The sequence below is a fragment of the Falco peregrinus genome, chromosome 7 (assembly GCF_023634155.1).
Source record: "Falco peregrinus isolate bFalPer1 chromosome 7, bFalPer1.pri, whole genome shotgun sequence".
NCBI classification, from domain to species: Eukaryota; Metazoa; Chordata; class Aves; order Falconiformes; family Falconidae; genus Falco; species Falco peregrinus.
Genome location: NC_073727.1, coordinates 2,268,983 through 2,293,074, shown reverse-complemented (window position 1 = coordinate 2,293,074; position 24,092 = coordinate 2,268,983). Strand labels below are relative to the sequence as shown.

The 24,092-nt window shown below is 45.6% G+C and overlaps 2 protein-coding genes across 6 annotated transcripts in view; one reads left to right on the top strand and one right to left on the bottom strand.

Moving 5' to 3' along the window:
• The window catches only part of VPS54 (VPS54 subunit of GARP complex), a 53,511-nt gene extending 50,362 nt beyond the window's left edge, over positions 1-3,149 (top strand). For all 5 annotated transcript variants that reach the window (XM_055809631.1, XM_055809633.1, XM_055809629.1 and 2 more), the window contains one exon: positions 1,840-3,149. In XM_055809631.1, the coding sequence (XP_055665606.1) occupies positions 1,840-1,945 (106 nt within the window). In that variant the 3' untranslated portion in view covers positions 1,946-3,149. The remainder of the gene's footprint in view (positions 1-1,839) is intronic.
• Position 3,150: 1 nt separating this feature from the next.
• Positions 3,151-23,394, bottom strand: UGP2 (UDP-glucose pyrophosphorylase 2). Its single transcript, XM_055809634.1, is given in 11 exon segments — positions 3,151-4,251; positions 5,154-5,258; positions 5,724-5,966; positions 6,151-6,348; positions 7,413-7,628; positions 7,630-7,711; positions 8,374-8,507; positions 9,928-10,113; positions 16,719-16,826; positions 17,376-17,503; positions 23,124-23,394. Coding segments are annotated over 11 exon segments (1,527 nt in total). The 5' UTR covers positions 23,143-23,394; the 3' UTR covers positions 3,151-4,143.
• Positions 23,395-24,092: the final 698 nt, after the last annotated feature.

Genomic DNA, 24,092 nt, shown 5'->3' with positions numbered 1-24,092 from the left:
GTGGTGATAGATTGGGAGCTGGGCGTTGTCCTGCTGGAAACCTGATGCAGCTTTCCTTGGTTTGTGGATTGTTTTTTCTGCCTTGGTGTGACAGCAGTAGCCACAGTTTAATTCGCGAGAATTGCCTGATTCATGAAGCAGTTTTGAAACATGGATGATGACTCATAGGGCACTAGCAAAGGAAAAATGGGAAAAAGCGGTATTTCATCTGTGCGATGGGCAGCTCCTATACAGAAATCGTTTTTACAGCAGAACTAGGTTTGAAAGGGAGATTATGCTCACGGAGCTTTTCCCCTTTCCTGCCCCAGCCCAGCCCTCCACCACCAGCCCAGGTCAGTGGTGCCTGTCCTGAGGGGGCATTGCTGGCTGTGCCTGGCGTCCCGCACCTCCCAGGAAGGCAGATGGCCTCTCACAGGCCGAATGCTATTGTACGTTGGGTTGTCCCCTGAAATGGAGGGGGTTATGATCATTCTTATTGGCCTGGGCTTGCTTGTTTGCAGCGTAGTAAGGCTGTAATTCGGCCAGCCTACCCACACGCAAGAAAGTATTGTCTCAGGTTGAAGAAGCCAGGGAGGGGAGTTTATACGTTTCAAATGTTGCTGGAATTAAGAAGAGTTCTATTCCCGCCAGTTTATTCTTTTTTGTCCTGCCTAAGCTCATTCATCCTTGTACTCTGTGAAAGAGTTTATCTGAAATGGCTTTCTGTGCTCGTGGTGTTTCGCAAGATAACATCCAGTTACCTTTGGCACTTGGTAAGGTGTTTGTAAGCCAACAAGCTTACTGAATAGGAAGCAGGGCTGCAGCAGCCCCAGCCGGAATGAGAACGCCCCGGGCGTGTTTGGGAGTGTTCCACGCTCGGGTTTCTACTCCTGAGCAGCGTGTGTGCCGGCTTCCCCCTGCGCGTTTGGTTGTGGTTGACGCCTGTGGTTGGATGGCCTAAACGGATCTTTCGGGTGGGAGGGGGGGGGGCAGGCGCTGCTGGTGACAGCGGTGGGGTATTTCCCAGCACAGCCGTCCTCCCTGTCAGAAGGGTCTCTCTGCTGCAGCTGGAAGCAGGAATGGCCCCGAGTCTGCTGCTTCCAGGGCAGCAGTTCCTTCCCTTGGGCCGCAGCTCTCCGAGCGTGGGGCTGGGCTGGCTGAGAAGGGAAACATCAAACACTGCATTTTACTTGCTCCCGCTCCAGCGGTCTTCATTGACCTAGTTTTTAATGCACTTTTCTGATCTGTTTCTAAACTGTTTCTGTAATAGTAGTAAAAATCCAGGTCTGTGAATCCTGGTTAATTTTTTTTACTATGAAAACACAACTTTTATGCCTACATCTTGCTGCTTTCCAGCTAGAAACGTGATTGTCTTTCTGTCATGCCCTGATAGGTTTCAACAGTCTGGGAGGGATTTTAACTCTTAGGAAGGATGGAACTGTTCTGCTCTTCCATTGCTTTTACAGTAACCTTCTAGAATACAGAAGTTAATGTTGCAATAATTAATATACTAAGTTGCACTGCAGTCGGGGCTGGGGGTTTAAGTCTAGAGAAACCTGGGATTACAGCAAGAGAGTGGAAGCTTTAGGTGCCTAATTCCTGCTGAGTTTTCCGAACTCATCACTTGATCTCCCTTTACACCTAGTAGTAATCACGTTATGTATGATCACTGCTGTAAAGTAAACCACATCCATAGGCGTTGAGTTTTGAACCGATACTTAAAATACCTAACCAAGGCATAGCGTTTGGACAGGCGTTGTTGTTGTTGCATGCCCCAGTCATAAACAAACCCTGGCTGTTTTTCTGAGCGCCCTGGGTGGACGGGAGGTTCACGTGCTGACCTTGTGTGTTTCCCTGCAGACTGGTTACTTCAGATGTAGCTTTTTACACTGGAAACCTTCAAGCTCTGAAAGGCCTTAACAACTTAGACCTAAACATGGCTGAAATTTGGGAGCAGAAGAGGTGATAATCCACTGGGAGCAGTCACTTGGCTCTGACAACAGACCGACTTTCTTCTAAGCAGCGTAACGACTGTGAGGTGAATACTTAAGACCGGAGTCCAAGAAAGGACACTATTGATAGTCGGGGAAGCTAGGCTCAGAGCGAGCTGCAGGGAGTGATCTTTTCAGTGTCCTTCAGCAAGAAACAAGTGATCAGCTGTCTGTGCAATGTTTTTTCATTCTCTCTGGAAACAGACTCAGGTTTCTTTGGACCAAATCCAAAAGAACACATAGCTGTAACACAGCTGTAGTTGTCTAGAATGCTCTGTATATCTTTATATTAAAAAGATGCTTTGCATTTCTTCTAGTGCAATGAAATTCACATGGTGTCCCACCTTATTTAATGATGGTACAATATAAAAAAACCCTTGCAGTTGGAACTCTGTAGAAAATGTTTTTCTCTATGAAACTATGCTGTTCTAAAATTTATTTTTTTACAGAACTTTATATAAATAAATGTCTTTTGAGTGCTTGCATATAGGATTCGGATTTGTTAGGGAGCAGTCCTGTTTCAGGGCATTTCTCACAGCTGGGCTCTAAACTGCCATCCGAAGGTACGATTCTCTAACAGGTTGTTGGTTCACTGAAGCCATTACCCTGCAGAGCTGGGACACGGTGGTCGTCAGCAGTGACAACGTTAACAGTGGGCTTCCACTGGAATCGCAAAGTAGGGAAAAGGCTGGTGTGGGGACAGTCTCCTGCAGTGCCCAGCCCCGGCGAGGCACGGCCGCTGCCAGCGGGGCCAGGCCAGGGAGCGTGTCAGGACTTACTTTAGCTGGAGCGAGCAGCAGAGACACAGAGCAGTGTGTACAAACTCAGAGGACACAGAAAATGGGGGGGGGGGGGGGGAAGAATTCTAAAAGTTTTTAGGCTGCTTATAAAAGGTTGTGCCATTAAGGAAGGTGCGACTGAAATTAATTTATTTCAGAGTTTTTAATACTACCTTTTAAGACTGGACGCTGCCAGTACTAAGTAAAAGTGCCTGTGTATTTCACCTCACACCTCTTTACCTAACCGTAGTCCGAGTGCCTAACCCCGTGACAATGATGTACGATGGAATGGTCTGCAGTGTGTGTGTGTGCCTATGGTTTCTTCAGACAGGCATGCTTTTCTGTTACCGTAACAGCAGATGTCATTAATTGTCAGTCAAAATAAAGCTATAAAATCACAGTTGTTTTTAAAGACCAACTTCTTTAATGATACATACCAGTGTTATACTAAGCTTATAAAATAAAGTTGTCTGCATGTAAATACAAGAAAAACATTAAGAAATCAATAGTGATCAGGACAGGGATTTCGATTCCTGTACAAATTTAGAAATTACTCAGGAGAAGATAAATTAACATACATGGCTGTAACAATATGAACACGGGTGTAGTCAACGTGATCCATTTATTGAAAAAAGGGGGCAGATCAAGGATTAAGATATTAACAGGAGATCCAGTCTTAAATGGGATGTGAAAAAGCAAACACCACACGTGGATACTGAGGCATTTTTCTCAAGTATTAGATTCTTTGGGCGAGTTTGGAACACCAACGATTCCCGCTCTCACAATATGGAAATGGAGGTACTGGCAGCCTTACCCCAGTGTCTTGATGTACAACTGGGACAGGCCATCCCACTGTAGTCCAGGGGGGTTCACGAGGGCTATAGATCGGGAGAGTTGTGAGCACATGAAATACAGGGGTTTTAACAGCCCATTTAGCAGTAATGAAACTTTTGGTTTTCAACTGTGCCTTCATAAAAAGCCACATGAGTAGCTAACCGTGCTGTCCCGCATGTATTGCTTCACAGCTTTATTTCTGCAGTTACAAGCAATTCAAAACTACTAAATGTTAGAGGCAAGCCTCTTAACTTCTTATCAAAGAAGATCTGTCCATCTTACCGCAAGACAAACAGTATTGCACTTCAAGGTTATATTAACTGAGTTACAGAATCTCTTTAAGGACTGAAGCATTACTTACGCACATCCATTGCGCTATGTGTCTGCTTAACAAGATAAGCAAGAGAAATTAATTTTTAAATTAATACTGCAGGGTACTGTGAAGATGACGAAGCATAGGCCCCTCTGTGTACTTATATTTCTAATGCTTAAAAGGGTCTTCCATTACGGGGCTGGGGTAGCACAGCCGCCTACAGCACTGACCGTGCCCTCACGCCGACTCAGTGGTCCAGGATCCGAAGGTTGCCGGACACGATTTTGTTCTCTAGTAGAGCTCCAGCTGGGATGTCGATCCTGTCACCGTGATTTGCAATGATGATAACTGTTCCCTGGAGTTACAGGAAAGAAAACAAGTGTTGAGAGACTTTCTATGACCTGCTGACTTGGGATGAGGGAGAGCAGCGTTGTCTGGAGGACCAGTTCGGTGTCAGCTGTAACGGAGCCGGATCCTGGATGCGTTTAGTTGCATTGTTTCTGCATAGACTTCTTTTTTCCCCCCACAACAAAGGTTTTAAACAAGCAATACTGGAAACAGTATAATCACCAGCATAGTAGATACTATCAGTTTACAAGCAGAGCTGATGCCTTATGCGAAGACACACACTTGCTGTAAGCATTCTTACAGTGTCTGCTTGCTTTTAAAGGTGGGAAAATGTTCCCTGCACCGGCGTGGCACAGCGTGGCACAGCTCGCCATCGCAGCTGGGCACAGAGAGCTGTGCGTAAGCCTGGCTGCTGCAGCCACCCTGGCACTGATCCGTGTGAGCAGCTACCTGCCCTCGACTATTAACAGGGCCACGAAAATGTTGTTCTTGAGCTCAAGTAAGAACTGGAGAGAAGCTAACTTGCTCAGCCTCAGCATTTACTAATAAATCGAGGACCCCCAGCTGACGGGAAGGGGCTTGTGGCTGCAAGGCCGGCCTGGGAGGGGAGGTGGCAGGTGCTGTACAGCTGAAGGATGGGGGTGTAAGCGTTGTTCTGAACAGCGCCGTGTGGTCTGTGGTGTTCGCAAGGCTCGCAGAGAAACCTCATCTCTCCCTGGGACCGTACAGAGGCAGCTACCGCAGGAACACCCAGCGCTCCTTCGGAAGGGTCGCTCCTCAGCCTTGGCCCCCACGACCCTGGGGCCGGCTAAATCCCTAGGAGTGCCTCCAGGAGCTCGGGGAGCATCCGTTACCAGGGAGCAGAGATCGGTCATGTTTACTGCAGGAGCATCCTAATTACACACTCACCTTTAATGAAACATTCTTCCCAAATGTAACATCACCTGAAACAGTGAGATGATCCAGCTCCAGCATATCTGGAATACTTTCAAACCTCCGCAGGTAATCTTGAACCTTTTGGAGAGAGGAAAGAATAGAGACAGTTTAAAATCCACCTGTGGATTAAAGACAAGTGTGGGAGCTTCCTGAAAACTCCTTTCAGGGACCTTTCAGGAAGCTACATCTGACTTAATACGAGTTGCTACTTTGAAAGCAATGTGGCATTGTCATTTCTTTCAGCAGTAACTACGAGAAGCAGTAAGGGCAGTATCCTGCCAAAGCTGGGTGAGCTCCAGAGCACGCACACAACCCCATTCACCTGCTGTTTCCTCAAGCAACGGGGTAAAAGAGCACCCAACAGCAGTATGACATCATGCACATTACGTAGTTTTATTCTAACAGCCTAGTAGTTATTTACTGGGAGCAAAAGGGAATTCCCAGATGGGCAGAGGCAGATAAACCTCACTTTAACTTATTTATTGCTATGGACTGCTTTTTTATTCAAAGAGGTAAAACCAAACTATAATTATAGGAGTTTACCTTTGTGAAAGAACTTCCCAGTTTCACAAGAGGCACTGTTGGAAATTCACGCTTCTCGCTCATGGTTAGAGATCCAGCATTAAGGCTATACAAATTGGACATCACAAGCAAGAGATCCGACGTCGTCTTAACAGGCAGAAAACGACTACGAGGTACGTTTATCCCCAGAGAGTTCTCAAAACTCTTAATAGCAGCACCAACTGCCGTCTCCAACTGGATAACATTCAAGCCTCCATCCAGAGTCTGGAAGAGAAAACTCAACATGAACACAACCAGCAGGTAAGGGCGCTCCGAACTAGAGCGTAAGTCAGCGCTCTGCATTTACAGACAGGCTGGCTCCTTTTTGAAGGCAGCAGTCCCTGTCTAGTTACCTAGAAACAAACGCTCTTTTGAGTCCGTTTCCTCTAAAACCTTCCTAGCTGATTACCTTTGGGTTAACGATGATCTCCATATCGATAGCGTTTTTCTCTTGCAGCCTTTTAATTGCAGACAGAGCAATCCACAAGTTATTGGTGTTGAATATTTTGAATTTTGACACAGACTTGAATTCATCCACGTGTGCTTTTGGGACCTGAGCTATCTCCACGAGCCTCAGCTTGTTTTCATATTGTGTAAGCGTGCCACCCTGCAAGGGTCGAAAGCAGCAGTTTTAAGTCCTGTTCATGAAATGCCAGAGAAACCCTCCCTCACCCGGACGCGCTGTTTTGTTGGCATTTAAAGTTGAACCGCAGTGAAAACACGTTGCTTGTGTTCAGCTACCAGGTTACTAATTATAGAGCATGTTTGCAGTACAGTCAGAACCGTTGAACGATCGTGTTTCAGTACTCTAAGACAGTTAATTCTTTTAATGAAAGTTGAGACTCTTTTGCAAGTGCTGCTGTGGTCAAAAATCACCTTCAGCAGTACTTTGCTAGGTTACAGAGAAAAATCTAAATTAAATCTTATAGTTTTGTACTTGTGGCACTTACAGGAGAAACAAGCAGTACTTCAGTAACCTGAACTGTATTCCCACCGTGCATTTTGGTGGCTTTGTAAGACCTTAATATCTAATGAATACAGAGAAAAATGGTGTCTCCTCCCCATCCTCACATTTAAAAGAGCAGAGGCAAAGTACAGTTACGGCACAAATCACTGCATGCCAGAAGTATTTGGTAAGTGCCATAAATACCTGACAAGCTGTCAGACCTGGACTTTGAACGAAGGGGGGCGGGTGGGGCAGGAGCAGGGTGGCAGCCGTGCCAAGCGCCGCGGGCAGCGCACACCTCGGCAGCGCGGCAAGCAGCCTGCGCAGTGTTCAGGCAGCAGATACACAATCGCTGCATCCCAGCCCGCAGTGCTCTGCTTCTGCTATCCTCAAACTCCTCTGTGACAGGCTGGAGGAGCTATGGGGGCTGTGACCCGCACCCTGCGGAAATCACTGGTGTTTTCAGGCATCAGTCAAGCCCAGGCTGTCCTCTGCGGTTGCCCAGAACCTAGATCCAGTTTGTTCCATGAATCAGAACTTCAGAAACTCACTGATTTTGTGCATCTCTGATTAGATCACAGCTGATATGTTAAAAGGTGCCTTAAATAGCTATGGGAAGATTTAAAGTCTCTCCTCCATGCTTGAATTCAGACATACAAGAAGCCGAGATCCCCACCAGCACGCCAGACATTCAGACAGACTCACACAACTGTCTCCCTCTTTACCTTCACATCCGCCCTCGTTTTGTTGGTGACTTCCATGACAAATTCACAGCGTTTTCCATTGGGAGGGTTCATAAGGTGGTTAAGAATGTAAAGGTCCACAGTGGCACCCAAGTTATCTATATTGGACACGAAAATGTACTCCTTCCCCTCTCCGATAAGGTTATCCAGCAGACCAGAGTTATAGAAACTGGCATAGATATCTCCATGGCCCGGGGGGGTACCAGCACTCCGTATTCTCTCCTGAGTAAGACACGTCCTTGGCTATCGGAAGCAGAGTTTCCTTGTTAATCCTAGGATACCTGGGAAGACAATGGGTTGTGTTAAGTCCTCACTAGTGCTGGACTAGCAAAAAGAAAAACACAATACAATAGTAAAGGTGCAACTGCACGTGCTTTTTCACACAGCTTTTGGAAGTAATGCCTTCTAGACGGGCATAAATTCCCTGAATTGAAAGACCCATCTACATACTGAGCTACTGCTGGGAAGCTACAGCATGCAATCTCTCAGTGAAGGATGTACAGCCATAGCTCTCGGACCATGCTGTAAACCAGCTTTCCTCGGACAGGCAGGTTCGGAGCATGCCAAGCGTGCCTCGGACATCATGAACCACTCAGTCTGTTCTTGGTAAGGAAGCCCACGTTCTCCCGCCCTCCCGAGCCCAGGGACCCCAAAGGCAAGTTCAGGAATGAAGTGGCCAGCACCCAGCACACCATTATTCACACATTTCTTAGAAACTGCATCCCACACGCCCCCCTCTCCCCAGTTCTAATACATTGCCCTTGACCCTGCTTAACACCTTGATGTTTCGGTCTTTCAAAGAGCCCCAAAACAGAGACTGAACATGGGTACAGAAGACACTGTTGCTACCTCAGTGTCTCCAACTAAAACCTCACAGCACTGGAATATGGAGAAATGCAAGCTAGTTTTTCCTTTCACCCCAAGTGGAGAAGTGGCTTGATACCTGCTTTGATTAAAAGTATATATCTTCACACGGCTGTGACTGTATTTCTGCAAGATTTTCTTTGTGTCATCATCAGTGTTGAAAGAATTCATGAGAACAAGAGGAACATCGGTGTTGTAGGATTTGTTTAAATGCTGAGATGGGAAAGAAATGGTAAATTCAGCATGTATTATTAGCTTTAACTCCCAACACCTAAAGATCTGGGAGAAAGACATTAGATAAAAATGACTGGAAATAATAAATGCTGAGATAGAAGAGAGATGTGCTTATGTTGAGAGAAAAGATAATAAATAGGTAGAGGAAAAAAAATCCCTGTAAGTAGTAAAGATACGGTCCACATTAATTAATGTATAATTAATCATTATTAAATCTGCATCAAGACTGAAAATTTGAAAAGCATGACACCACAAAATAATTATTTTAAATTTTAGCCTACTGTTGATGCCAAAAGGCATGTTTTCCTTCAAATTACTGAAGGCTGTCAGGGTGAAGTTTGAAAACCTTCTCTGGTAAGCACTTTCGAGCCGCCTTGGCAGGCTGTGAAATGGACTATAGTCCCAGGAATACATAACAAATGACATGTCACCACGTTAATAATTCGAGAATCTATAGAATGGAGCTGAAATACACAAAAGCCCATGTGCACAGCAGAGCACAGGCAAAAATCAGAAAACACGATGGCATTCCACGACAAATCGAGTGCAGAAATCAAAAGATATTTCAGTGAGTTCTAAGCTTTGTGCATCAGATCATCCTCATCCACTGTGGAGTGTCTGGGATTGTTACCCTCTGGTGGAGTTTGAGACTTCCACAGTGACACTTCTGAGAAAGCGCCCGCAACACCAAAGGATTAGGACTGCATTAGGTGGATAGAAATTTCAGTCTGCTATAGAACTGTCTAACAGATAGGGCAGAGTCACTCCAAACAGCCCCCACACTGAGGCAAAAATTGTTGGAGCTCCAGAAACTCTGGAACAGGCACACCCAATTTCCTACTCTGATGACCATCTTAATTATATGCTGTAAGAGAAATATTCTGCATTAAAAACATCAGCTGAAATGTCCTCTCTCAACACCAGCAGCTGTTATTTTATTTTACTTTTTTTTCTTCAGCAAAAATGCCAGCAATCACTTCCAGCATGAGTTTTAATTTGACAAGGAGCTTGGAGCTGCTCGGAAGGACTTTGTTCTAATGCACGTTAAAAAAGCTTTTAAAAATCTAAACTTAAACTTGCAGCTGGAGGAGTTCAGAGACGAGCCCAGGAGTTAGCCGTGCCATGCCAGCTCCGATTTGATTGCTCGTGTTTCTGGACACCATCACCACCGTCCGGGTTGGTGTGCACAGGCTGGATTACACTTGTGCTAACGTGTGGAGTGGACCACCAATTGCTTCAACCCTTTCATGCCTATTCTTTCCAAATTCTCCACTCCAGACCTGCCTTCCCTCTCTTCTTCCTTTTGGCAAGTCTCCACTGTGATGTCTCCGAAAGGGTCACACAGGAGAGGCTCAGGGTGCTTCCTCCAGCATAGAAAGAAAAGCCCATCAGAAGTTACCTCAATCTGCTGAACCGTCAGATCCAAGAAGGTGTTCTCGTTCCGCACCCCGATAAGACTTTTGGGGCCTTTACAACCCATGCTTGTGCCCAAGCCACCATTTAGTTTCACAACAACCAGCTTGTTCAAGACAGAAGCGATGTTATCGGGCAGCCCTCTGGCCTTTATCTTCTCATAGGGCTGGATCTGTAAAAACAAACAAAAAACCCCAGCAGTCAGATATTTGGAAGGGAATTGCTTTCTCTTACAAATCTTCAAAACTCAAGATTTGGCAATAGCACCCACGCTTATTTATGTGATTTATGACACTAAAGAACATTTGCAGAACTGAGTCTACAGTAATCCGATTTGTTACAATACAAATAACTGAATTTGTTACTACAATAACCTCTTTTCTTGAGAATTTCTATAGACTTTGTGACACCAGTCACAATCGGCTCCATCCAGACGAAGAGCTGTCTCTGCTCCTCCAGGCAGGGGGAACTGACTCAATGGTGAAGGCGGTTAACGAAGGAGTCAGGCCAGTTACATCACTTACCACGACTCTCTCCTCTCACCCTGCTGAAGGAGAGGGGGTCTCCTTGTGAGCCACCCAGCGCTCCTCCCCAGTAAGGTGACCTCCTTCAGTCAGGCCCCAGTTTAAGGACACAGGCCCTGCATGCAGGACACGAAACTTTTTCCCCCCCTAAGCAGCTTAAACTTGCAGCAGATTATTATTTTTTAATGTATATATATTTTGCTCTGAGGTTATCAGAGGCAACATTCTTGGCAAAAGGTTGGTTCTTTGGCTCAGTCTAAACCAATTTTTATTCCAACTACTAGTCCAATTTAGTAATTCCTCTCTCCCAATAATGTGCTACAAAGTGGAAGAAAGCTCCTAGTTCTTATCCCACGATTTTCAGGATGTGTTCATCCAGCTCACATTAAGCCTTGCAGAAGTCTTCCACCTTGCTGACAGCTACACCCTACAGGTTTGCAAACAGAGCATGGGCTGCACTAGGGGCTAGTGATGGAGAGCAAAATCAGGTTTGTAATGACAGCATGCCTTGCATTAGGCATTGCTTGTCCCCTCATCCAGAGCACCCAAATCAAAGAAACAAAGGTAACAATGCAAGAGTCATGTGAAAACTGTTAGAGCAAAATCAATACAGTTATCCTTTAGCCTGTCCTTCTAGAGATTTTCTTTTCAAGAAAAGCCTTGGTGTTTCAGTGCTGTGTGTATTCTAGCAGCAGGAAAATGATTTTCGTTCAGATAAGGGGTGTGTAAGATCCACAGCTGATTTCCAAAAACAAATACGTACAGAGTAGTTTCCAGAAATGTGTTTGCTTTGGGCAAGTCAGGCTGAGGTTCAAATGGAAATTCACACTACACTGGAACAAGAGTCATATTTCTTACTCAGATGTGCGGGGGTAGAGAGCAGAGTTTGCGCAACTCCAGCATTCCGGTATGCCACAGGCAGTAGATTAGAGCAGATCCCTCACATTAGGGAAATTCTGCCTTACAGGATCCGGAAAGCTTACGGTATATATTTAAAGATAAGATCGCTCCATGTGCAGTTAGCATGGCTCAGGCAATAGCGCAATCACTGCCATTTCACACAGGACATACGCAGGAACTTCTGAAGTTCCTAGAACATTTCAGGAACAGAACCGTGCAAAAAGCAGAATCTTGCTGTGTTTTGTCAGCAATAGAGATTGTGTTCAGGCTGGGCAGGCACCTTGAACAACCACCATTCTTCTCATTAACAAAGAGGTGATAAACACTGATTTTAACGTGCTGAAGGTACATCAGAAAGCTTAATGAACAATTCACTACCAGCAGGATCTACAGAGATGTATTCAAGAGATTTACTGCTTCCCATCCACTCCAAGGTCAGTAACGCTCTGTATTAGACTGCAAACAGATTTAAAACATTCAGGTTTGAGCTTCAGCTGGGCCAGATGCGAGTCACACCCACAATGTTCAGACAGTCTGAACAGCCAAAAAATGATTTCAACTTTCAAGTCTCGCTGCGTTCTTCTTGCATCACTCAAAATACGGCTCTCCAAAAAGACAACAGTCTGCCACTCAGTCAGGGCCAGGCTGCCTCAAAATCAGTTGCTTCTGCTGAAGTGCCAACTACCTTTTCATGCCTTCACTATCATGCCTGAAACTAGCTTATGCAGAAAGCTCAGAGTGAAATCCTGATGAAGTTAAATGGTTCCATCCAGGCCCTCCATCGAGGACTTTGTCCAGTGGATGTTCAGCTACAACACAAAACTTGTAACTCAGCCTTGCTAAATATTTCAGGTTTTTCTGGCAGAGGCACTGGAAATGACAACTTGGCAACGAAGCCCTGGGTCTTGAAGGGTCCTTCATTCAGAGAATAACACATGTCAAGATCTCAAATCTGAGCAGGATTGTTGCAGCATCAGGACTGCTGGATGCCAGCGCTACCGTCTAGCAGTTCCAGTCACGTGTAGGCACTAATATCCAGAATCGCCTCATCACCTATGAGCGTACACACCAGCGTTAAGAAGTGCTCCGCAGTAATAAAAATCAAACCTCGCTCTAAGGGTTTGGAGCAGTGGACTTGACAAGTGCGTGCTGATGGGGAAATACTTCAGGAACAGAAACAGGCAGGGGTGATGTGCCTTACAGATGCATGACTACAGCGTTACTCATTTGAGACACATCTCAAAACTGTCGTTTGGAATTCTTCTGGAGATGACATATCTCACTGCTTCTGGTTTTGCAGACAATGTCACAGAAGTGACTTTTCAGAACAGTTTGCATGAGGCAACGTTGGGAGTTTGACTAACAGATTTCAGAAGCATACTCCTACTGCAAGGAGGTTTGCAAGCGTTTGTCAGAGACAGACAAAGTGAGCATCAGGGCTGTCATCGTGGGTAGACTGGGAGGGAATACACCCATATTAGTCAGTTTGTACTTACAGAACAACAAGGAAAGACTCAGCACCAACGGACGGTTTTAGAAACGGCACCAAGTGAACCCTGAAAAGCTGTTTCCGGAGTTGAAGGTTAGGAAGACATTTTGCTCTTGAGGAAGAGTGTGACATTCATTTCTTTCCTTCACGATGCAGTTCACTGCGATGACAACCTGAGCTGCAGACAAGAATCAGGCCACTGGGGGAAAAAACCTTCCAACAAGCAAGCTCCTCTCACAACTCGCGTTGTTTTGGATGCTCTCTTCACTTCCTAGATGAGGTTTTGTATTGCTGTTCCGAGGTTAACTCGATCACTTTGGTTCTCTCTGAGGCCTCCCAGCAGGGTGTTGCTATTGCTTCCAATTCAAACAAACAGATCACTGCAATCTACATCAACAGGGTTAAATTACACTTGCCATGTCTACATGCTTTACCACTTCTCTTTGTTAACCGGCACTCTGACTAAGTATACCTTCTCTGAAAACTGTAACCGTAACGGTCCTAACTATGCTAGGTATCGCTGTAAGCCTTTGGACGTATGGAAGCAAAGCATCAGGAAGGAAAAAACAAGACAGAGGTTTACCAATACGGCACGAAATGGGTTCAATCTTCTGATATTGGAGTCTGGAGCTTACAAGTTGTTGGCCATTGGTATTAGCTGTTGCACTGAAAACACGGAGGTCAGTGATGACATCTCCCATTGGAGAGAAAAATGAAGGAGTATTACAGAACAATAATTTCTGTTTCAGTGTACTCACAGGAGCCTTTACTTGTCAGTAAATGCTTCAGGGAAGAACAGAAAGTTACATTCAAAGAACAAGTACAGCGGATAACACGTTAGAAGACCCAAAGAAGTCTGATCAGAAATTCTGTTCCTGCATAGCACACTCCCATGGCACTGGGCAAAAGCCTGAAACACCTTTCCAACCTAATCTGAAAGTCAGAAGTAGCTTACGTAAAATAGAAAATTAAAAGACAAAGCCTATAAATGCAATAAACTATTAATGAACTTTGTTAAGCTGTTAATAAAAAAAACCAAACCACCTCAACGACCCCACGCTTTGGCACATTTGAGTGTTTTTATTTTATTTATAGATACATACACACACACATATGTCTGTATGTATATACATACACACACACATATATACCTAGACAGATCCTTTGAACTCTGCTAGGTACCAGCTGAAGATTACACTTGCCAGAATTCTCAGTGCTTTGGACTGATCAAGCAGCAAACCAATTCTCCAAAACAATCACAGGCAAATAAATTCACACCGGGGAGAGGAAGTCAATGTTTTCTAGGCTATGATCCTTGTAGTGTGGGATTCTCAAAAGCAGCTGAGCACCCCACCTCCATCACCACCTCCTCGTAAAACAAGGTCGTCCATACAGGCAGTTATAAATCAGTTCCAAGATTACCAACTTTCCCAACAAGTCTTGTGTGTACCAACCTCTGTGCTGGTCTAACAAGACCAGGAGGGGAGTGCACTGTGAGGTTTTATAGCTAGGAAAAAAAACCCAACTAGAACTGAAGCACTCAATCTGTGTATACTCACAGATGGATACTTGTCCCAAAGAACTCAGTACTGCAGTCTTTATTCTGAAGCTCTTCTAAAATGATCACTCTTACAACCCTCTAAAAGCTCATACTGTTTTCACCTATACTAGCTAGACTAGTAATTCTGGTCTTCAGGACATCAACTTATATCTAGTAATTCCACAAGTCATACCCCTCAGCAAAGAATAATTTGGGAGAAGTTGCCCTGCAGGTCACTTGAAAAGGGTTTCATGTAAGACACATTTCGCTTTCCACAGTACGTCCTCTACATGACTGACATATTAAAGGAGGTGGAAGCAGGATGAATACAAGCAGTGTTTGAGAAGGGTAGGGAGATGGAACTCTTATGGTAAGGAAAAAAAAGAAAAGAAAAATGAAGTTGAGCTTGCTCTCAGTTTTTGAGCATCCTCAACCCACCTCTGGTCAGATAAGGAAGCCTTAAGTATCATCCAAGTAATCCTAAAGAAAGAGATACTTACTATGAAGTAAAGAAGGCATGGAAGGAAGTTAGTTTGTGGTTATTTTTCCCTAGCTTGCTTTTGTGACATTTACCAAGTGCGATTATTTATTTGGAGTTCATGCTAGGAAGCAAAATTTCATTTAAAATGATGCATGCATCTCACCTGACCCAAAGGGACTTGATTTTGCAGGATTCTCACTTTCTCTCTCTCTGTAAAAGCTGCAACATGGCTAAGGGGCACATTCAAGAACCAGGCAGGCAGGGCCATAAGGAAGCCGAGCGATACTCATTCTGATCTTGCCCACCCCTTCCCACCCTCTGTGACCTTAAGTTAGACCTTTGTCAAAGTTCTCTTTTAAGCACCCTGCCATGCCTGGGAATCTCCCATCGGTCTCTTTCAGTGTCTTACCATAATCCTCCCATTTGACATTTGCTCCTGATGTCCTACCTGGTAATTTTCAGTCCTTTACAGAACTTGAAAGTTTTTCCATTGCAGGCGTGCAAAACTTTAAAAATAGACAATAGCTCTCCCTCTCCACAAAGCAGCCCATTCAGTCGCATCAAATTGCTGTCATTTAATCCCAGGCTTTATCTTGACACAGGGAACAGGTTATTTCTTTCATTGTTCCAACTACCTTTTTACATATTTAACAGGCTTATCACTCCCCAGAGTCTCACCCCCTCTAGACTAAAAGCAATCCCCTTTTCTTCAGCCTTCCTTATAAGTCATGTTATCTAGAACTCCAGTTTCTCCCCCGGCCTCTTTACTGAAGGTAGATTTTTATCCCCAAAGCAACACTTCATTCAGTGTTACAGTACAGAAGAGAGAGACATCACATGTTTTTGAAGTTAAAAGAAAACACTCAACCTTGGAAAAACCCTAGACTTGCTCTAAAACAGCATCATTCTTCCAACGCTTTAGAGAGCAGCACTGCATCTGTTCTGGAAGTAACTGGACAGCCTGCCTTTCAGTTGGAAACAGAGCCTCGATTGAATCACCACAGAGAGGCTAACAGGAACCACAAACGTGTGAGGACACAGAAGTCCTGCAATATGCCAAGATCACTACACTGGGAAATGCAAGAATTCGTACCACAACTACACCGTTAGATACACAAGAGTCAAAAGACAGCCTAAGGCCACAGATGAATCAATAGAATGAGGTTAGGTTTAATAGCAAGTATTTATTTCAGTACTAAACAGTGCTGAAAAAAATATTCAGCGCTTTTTCAGCAGCAGCTCAAGTGGCAGGTTATAAGTTACAACAACATAGATGACATTAGATGAAAATTACGCCCCCTCAGCCCCCCCTCAGTCAACTACTCAGATCCCTCGTTTTTACTGAGCTGCTGCAGGTTACAGAAGTTGCTAAATGAGCTATGCAACACAGCCCACTTGCCATATGTCCATTTCAAATTATTCAGCGGAACGGATTGCGGAAAACAGTCTCATCTGAGACACGCAACCTTCTTTCACAGGCAGGAGGGAAATGGGAACAACAAGGGCCCTCCCTCCCCTCTAACACAAGCTACCGTGGACTCCAGAGAAGGTACCAAATGGTAAGATGGAATCTGTCCCACTTTGCTGCCCTGCTCAAAGGCAGCTAACAAAACACCACCAAAGAACCTGACACATATGTTAAGAACCTGACACAATGCTGAGGAACACTACAACATATGTGTCAATAAATAATTTTTTTCCAGTTAGAACCCAAAGTGCTGTCCTACGTGATTTTATGAAACCATGGCACAGATATCCATTCTGTGGGCAACTACATCATTTACTACAAGCAGCAATTATCAGTTCTATGTTCCTTCCAAGCTGTCGCTTCATTGGAACTTACCGAATCTTCTGGAGGTCTCTGAATCTTCCCCCAGTCCACAGATGGTCCCTTTTCTTGCAGGAATCTATGAAATAGCTTCTTAAATCCTTCCAGGTCCTTTTTAGTGTGCTACCAAGAAGAAATGCATTAGTTAAGGCTGACATTTAATGCATGCCTATTCAATCACAGACACATTTCTACAGACTTGATGTACAGTCTATTCACAAGAGTAATTTTATCAGCACTGACACGCTAAAATTTAAGTAAAATTCTAAAAGGCACCAAAAGCCCATTTCCACTAAAAGCTCAAAGGTGCAAAACCAACTCGGATACCTAAAAGACAAGTCTTTATAGTCAAAACCACAACCATCAGAATTTGGCCCAGTCTTTATGGTAACAGCTTTACCCTCCCCTTCTGTAATCCATTAAAGATTACATAAAACCTTTAATAACTAAAGATGATTAAACACTTCATAATAACTCTTGTCACCCAGTTTATATGGAACTGAAAGTCTCCTACTGACATTGTATCCAGGCTACTCTTCCACACAGGATCAGAGCACATCCTAAAAATAAAGATCATGGTATTCTGTGATTTGTTTCCCTGTATAGTATTTGCCTCAGTTTCCTGCATCTAACTTCTCATGCTCTGATCGAGTCAAACATCATGCTCCTTACCTCTAGCTCATTTGAAGTTGCAGTTGCAAGTATCTTATCAAGTTCTACTTTCATTGAATACTCCAGCTCTTGTCGAATGACTTCCTGAAACTGTGACGAGCCAGCTTGAGACATTGCTTTGCTGAAATCTTAAATAAAAATAAACACAGGGGTTAAAGGAAAAAGAAGAAACCTAGCTTATTTAGACTACAAATAGTCTTCAATTTTCTTCTAAAAACTAATAAACTCCTATAATCTAGTCTCATTTTATTACTGTGCTAGCACTCCAGGAACCTTAAGTTTTTATTCTTGGTGACTTGGGAGAAGAGACCTTAAACTGGGGCCAAAGCACAACTACCCTTCTCTCAAAACTCAAAAAACCCCAAACCAACGATACATCTCAAGAAGTGTCCAAAAATCCACAGCAGGATGCTTTTTTGCTAGAGGGCCGAAGAATTCATATCCTACCGCATCAACATACTTTAGCAAGTAGAAGTGTGAAAAAGCTTCTCACTAAAAAATTTCTTTTATGTAGAACATTGTGATTGAGGGTATCCTTCTGTTCACACAAGCAAATAAAAACATATGTTTTCATTATTTATACAGTGCTTTTTCACACAATTTTTAGTTTGTTCCAGTAAATATTCCCTTACTTTATCACATGAGTATTTTCACACTACAGCATGCATTTCAGTTACTAAGCAACCTAGAAAATTAGTCTGTCTATCACTTCAGCATTTGTTTTGCTTTTGAAAGTGATAAGCTCCATAAATGTGAAAAAGAGTAAATACACAAATGTTCTACACAGTAAAGTCCACATCGCAGGAAGAAACGGGAGATAACATGACTTTATTCTCCAGCAGAAAGCACTTGAAGGGAGCGTGTTCTCAAAAGACATTCTGAGTATGTTCTCTAAAGACCTCAGTTAATTTAATTTCTGCCAAATCCCTTGAGTAATCATTTCTCTTAACACAGAGAGTGATGTACTGCCAAATATAGCTGGATTTTAGAAACACTCTGAATACTAGTGCAAAAAGGGACAGGAGGAAACTTTGCAAGTGAACAGAGCAATGCTGCCAGAAAATACTGTTAGAAGAGGAACCTGCGTTTGAAGTTTACTTATTTAGAACACGCACTAAAAGGCTATTCTATTGAGAATGTCTAAGAAAGCCAATGGCAGTGCATTTTAATACAATTTTTTTTTTTTAAGCAAAGTATTCCACAGCCTCAGACTCAGTGACAGTATCTAATCCTTGCTTTGAAGCCCACAGAAGCCATTTTCCTGACTGCACTGTTTTGCAGGTAGGGGAGGGGAAAAAAAAAAAAAAAAAAAAAAAAAAAGGCAAGTGCTGCAGTGCACATACTGTGTGTGGTGCAACACGGGGAACGCCAGCTCAAGATGAACAGTACAGTGAACAATAGGTTCTCTTTTTTAATCAAATGCTTCATTTAGTAGTAAAAGCAGATAACGGTTGAAAGCCTGTTAGGCGTATCTTTCCAGGTCAAATATGTAAAAACACAGACAGCTCTCATTAGGAAGCGCCTCCTCCTACAGAAAAAGGAGGAGGTCTATACCAGCTTAATACTTCCCTACCGAACTGCTACACGTACGGTCTTATCATTCGCACATTCTGGGTGGATGCATACCAAAACACTGTTTAAACTTCCAGAGAAACAACTGCTAGGAGCTACTTTCATATGTTTGCAATCCTCCCTGCAACATGTTGTAATACAGGACTTCTGTTACAGCAACAACAGTGGCCATTTCTCACAGTTCATCAGCCTGTAAAACAGCTGAACCTCCCCATATGATGCAACGTGTTTCAGAAGAAACTCTGCAAATACCAAGTATTCAACAGAGACCTTCATTCGTGCCGTGGAAACGCCGGGGCTGAGGAAGGCAGCGCCAGCTAGGCACTTTCCCAGGCTGCCATGGAAGTAGGAAAATCTTGTTTGCTCCTATCAGCCCAAAGACTTGTATGTACCAGATAAAAGCATTTAGAAATTTAAGTAACATCACAAACAAATCAAAAGAAAAAGGCACCATAAAAGTAAATGCATGATAATGTCCTAGTTTGTGGGGTTTTTTTTAAATAATACTATAAATTCTCCACAACTTAATGAGCAAATGCTAAACACATGTGATCACCAATGTCCTCGCAGAGAAGCAAAGCAAACCTGTTGCTTTTTCCAAACGCCAAGTGTCAAGCACACAGACCAGCCAGCTAGATGGGACATTTCTTACCAAAACGCAGACCGCCTAAGCCATCAGTGCTGTCAGCTGCATCTTGCACTGGCAACACAGAATATTTAGGCTTCACATCGACCATTTAACAACTGCTGCAACCACTCGGTCTCATCGAGATTCAACATGCCAGGGCATGGCTGCTCAAGGAGAGCATTATTAGTGCTATTAGCACTATTACTATTTTGGGGAAAGGAAGGACATGGCTGGAGTCCATAAAAACATGTGTTTGCCTGGTGCAGGAAAAGCATCTATTCTGCATACCTAAGAATTTGGATACTGTTACTAAGCAGCCAAGGGAAATAACAACTCAAAAGATTGTCTGCTTTTAACATGCCACTGCAAGGCAGAGGCTTTTAAGCATTTCTCTTAAGAGACGTCCACCAGGATTCGGACTGGTCGGGGACCTACAGCACTCTCTAAAGGCTCCCCAAAGCCAGACAACAGCAGCAGCATCACTGCATCCACTCCAAACCAACAAACTCTGTACTGGTTGTTCCCAAGTTGCTGCCCCTCGGGGGTTTTGGGAAGAAGCTGGTATTTATGCACGTCAGCCTACCACCAGCAGAAAGACAACTGCAGCCCTTTAACATGAGCTGCTGTTAAATTTAACAGCCCGGGTGAAGGTTGATTTCCCTGTTCCCCTAGCAGCAATGAGGAAGTAGAAAGGCCAGCATGACCATGTATCTGAAAGCAGTTATTTCCTACAGGCAAGTAAAATTTCCAAAGGCTATAATGAAAAGCAGTTATTGTGCCTCTAAAAATCACATGAGAGGCAGGGGTGTTGGATAATTGCAGGAAGAGATTTCCATGGTTTGTGCAGCCATAAACTCCCAAATTATTTTTTAAAAAGAAATGCCTCTTCCAAGCTGTTTTGCAACCAGCGCCTCAGATTCCAGCCTAAGTCCACTTTTATGGGACCAGTATTCTTGAATGCACATCTGAAGGAAGAAAAGGGTGGGATAAGGTAGTGGAAGACTCTTGGGGAACCGGCCCACGCAGGAAATTAGCACAGAACAGAAGCGCATGACTAAACAGCTACGTTTCAGAAAACACTCTGCTTTGCAAAAATGACCACCCAGGATATCTTACTTTAATGTCATCCATTGAAAGTACTTCCTTAAGTAGCGGAGAAAGGACAACTCTTTAATGGAGTTTGCAGTGGTGTCTGACGCGTGGAGATTTTCACTCAAGCCCTCCTGCCCCCACTGTTATTTCTAGCATGCTTTTGTGCTCTGCTTTCACTGCTAACGTGCCCCCTGCCCTCGCAGCATAAACTACAGCATAGGGCAGAGTACTTGCAGGTTTATGATACATAACTTTATAACAAACATACAAAAAACCAAAATATGACAAATCAGATTAATAAAAAAGTCTTCGTACACTATCAGAATCAAAATAAGAGACAGAAGCCCTCAGGAAAACTGCATGAGAACAGAAGAGCAGTGACCCTTACGCAGGGACTTCCATGTGCTTCCTTTCTGGCCATCCCTCCTCTTATTCCACATTAAAAGCAGTTAATGTGTTAAGATCTATTAGTTTGGTTCATTAATTCACTCAGAAGACAGCTTCACTGCCTTGGTACTCGGTACATAAGGACCCAGTACAGGAGGGAGTCATGGGACAAGTCAAGCAAGAAGTCCCCTCTCTCATGAAAAAAATGGAAATCTTTTGGGCTAAGGGTTATGAACTGCAGCTACCTTCACAATCCCAGTAAGTATACAGAAAGACCTACAGCAGAAAGTTATTCAGGTCCCCTTGGAGCCAGACTACTTGCATAAAAATCTAGAAGGGTAGCCAGTAAGTTAAAAGCATGCAGCTGAACTTTAAACACTCCATCCTTGAACTCTGTGCTGAGGGTACAGGCTGAATGCCTCAACTTCCACCAACTCCGCGGAAAGTTCAAGGCAATTTTTATCCCTGACGAGCACAAAACCCACTCTTTAAATACCCATACTATAATGTGCAACGCTAATAAATATTACTTCGTTTGATTTCTAAAATGGAACATACCCACTCAGCCTTTAGGAACGTTTTTCTTTTCCTACTACTAGAGGCAAAATCTGTCAACATACATTGGACTGAAGCATACATGAAGTGAAACCTCTGCGCTCGCTCTCTCCTTAGTGGAACGAATGAGCATGTCAGCCTGTGCCAACACACAAGTTTGCAACCTAGGAAGCCGTTCTTGCCAGCTGCATGCACCAGGAGTTCAGGTGTTATGGTCAGACACAGCTGGGTTTCTCAGTCTGAACAGCTGATCCTCATGCTAAAAGTATCACTTGACACTGGCAACATGTTTTAGTATGATCGGCGTGATAAGAGTACTTTAAATGACAGACAATTTTTTAAAAGCTTTTAGGATCGTCAAATCTTTGGTAATATTTTAAAAACTGGTTATGATCTTTACATAGGTTTCTTCAGCTTTCAGTTTCATAAACAATATCACTTGCATGCAAGATGGCTACCTTCAGCAGAAGGCTGAGGTAAGCCAATACCATTTGAAAAGAACAATTCTGAATGTATTTTTGTAAGTATTTTCACAGCAAGAAGGGGATTATCTAGGCAACTTTCAGAGCAGCCTGCCGAGCAGCATGGCTGTAATACTTCCCTCCTTCAGCTCTCTGCATTTCGCCCAGGTGCCACAGGGCATTTGCAGACAGCTGATGCATTTACACAGCAAGTGTTGTGCAGTCCTACACATCCTCCACGGGATGAGCGGCAGGCTTTCCCAAAGCCCGCCAAGGCCCTCGGTTGCCTGCAACGTCCAAGTTGACACAGCGAAAGACCTATTCGTGTTCTTCCTACAGGCAGCATCACGTTTGTCGATAGGCCTGCAGGGATTTACACTGAGGAAACCTACAGACACGGATTTCATTACAAAAAGCACACACGCACCATTAGGAATACCGGATAGGAGAGAAAGAAAATTGCCACGGCAATGCACCAAAGTCGTTTTTCTTCCCAAAATGACCTCTTGTGGGCTGGTTCCCTGTTTTGCAATAAAGGAATCTGAAACTCAGACCACGTACGCATACGCTCACACATGCGGAGAGTAAAGGAAAGCGGCGGGAGCCCACCGGCATCGGAAAACGCCAAAATACACTCAAGACTCTGAAAAAAAGTGAAGACGTTCGACCTCAGCGCTCTTCCTCCCCCAACTTCAACAGACGGCTTTAGCGGAGAGGGGAGATCTGCGCTTACAGGATCGCCCTGTAGACTCCAGATCCCGCCTGGATCCCTCCAGCCGTGGGGAGAAGCCCCGGCGCTACAGCCGCCCGGTTTCCCCGGTTCCCCCGTGCGGCCGGCAGCCGAGCCCCGGGAGCGCGGTGGGAGCCCCGGGAGCGCGCTGGGAGCCCCGGCACACTGCGCCTCGGGTGCCGGCGGGGCGCCTGCACCCACCGCTGCGCCGGGGAGAGGGAAAACGGGGGGATCATAAAAAAGGCAGCGCGTACACACACAAGCGGAGCGTACGCACATCTGAAGGGGAAAAAATACAATTCTAGAACGCACGTCAAGCTTACCTTTCGCAAAGGACGACATTTTGGCTGCTTAATAAAACACACACTTTGCGCGTACAGACGCGGCGCGGCTGGAGCGCGGGGCTGGGGGCCGCCTCCCCGCGCCCCTGCGGAGCGAGGCCCGGCGGAGCGGCTGCGCGGCGGCAGCGAGCGGCGGCCCCGGCCCCTGGGAGCTGCCCGCCCGCCGCGCCTGGCCCCTCAGCCCAGCGGTGCCTCCCGGGCCGGCGGGCGGCAGGCAAACCCCCAGGAATTTAAATTTCATCAATGAAAGAGGCGGATCCGCCGCGCCCCAGGTTTCACCACCCCCAACCCTCCTCCTCCTCCTCCTCCTCTCCTCTCCCCGCCCGGCTGGGCCGCACGCCCGCCCCGCCGGGCGCCCCGCACGGCTCCTCCCCGCCGCCGGACCGGGCACAGGCTGGGCCGGCACCGCCGCCTGGGGCGCGCTGTGCGGCCGTTAGGCCTGAGGGCGGGCCCGCCTCTCCTCAGGCGGCGGGAGGGCCGGCAGGCGGCGGGAGGGGCGGCGAGAGGCCCCTCCGGCCGCCCCAGGGGAGGCGGAGGGGGAGATGGGGGGTGGCGGTCTCGCCGTACCCACCTCGTCGCTGCCGGTACCGCGGGCGGCGGGGGGCGGGGAGGGGCGGGGCGGCAGCGCGGAGACCCACCGCCCCCCCCTTCCTCCTCCCTCCTCCGGCGGGGGCGGAGCCCCGCCACCTTCCCGGCGGGCCCTGCGCGGCGGCGGAAGCGGGAGGGGTCGCGCGCCGCCGCGCTGAGGTGGTGGCGGGAGTCGCTCTCGCCCGCTTCACGGTCCCGTCCCGTCCCCCAGACCGGGTCCCGGCAGGTCCGCTTTCCCCCGTGCCCCGCCGGCGTGGGGTAGCCACCGGCGAGCGGCCTCGGCCCGGCAGGGGCTGCGCGGGGAGCCGCCGCATGGGTTGCCCATTTGGGGCTTGCGAAGCATCTCCTCGCCGCCGCTGCTCG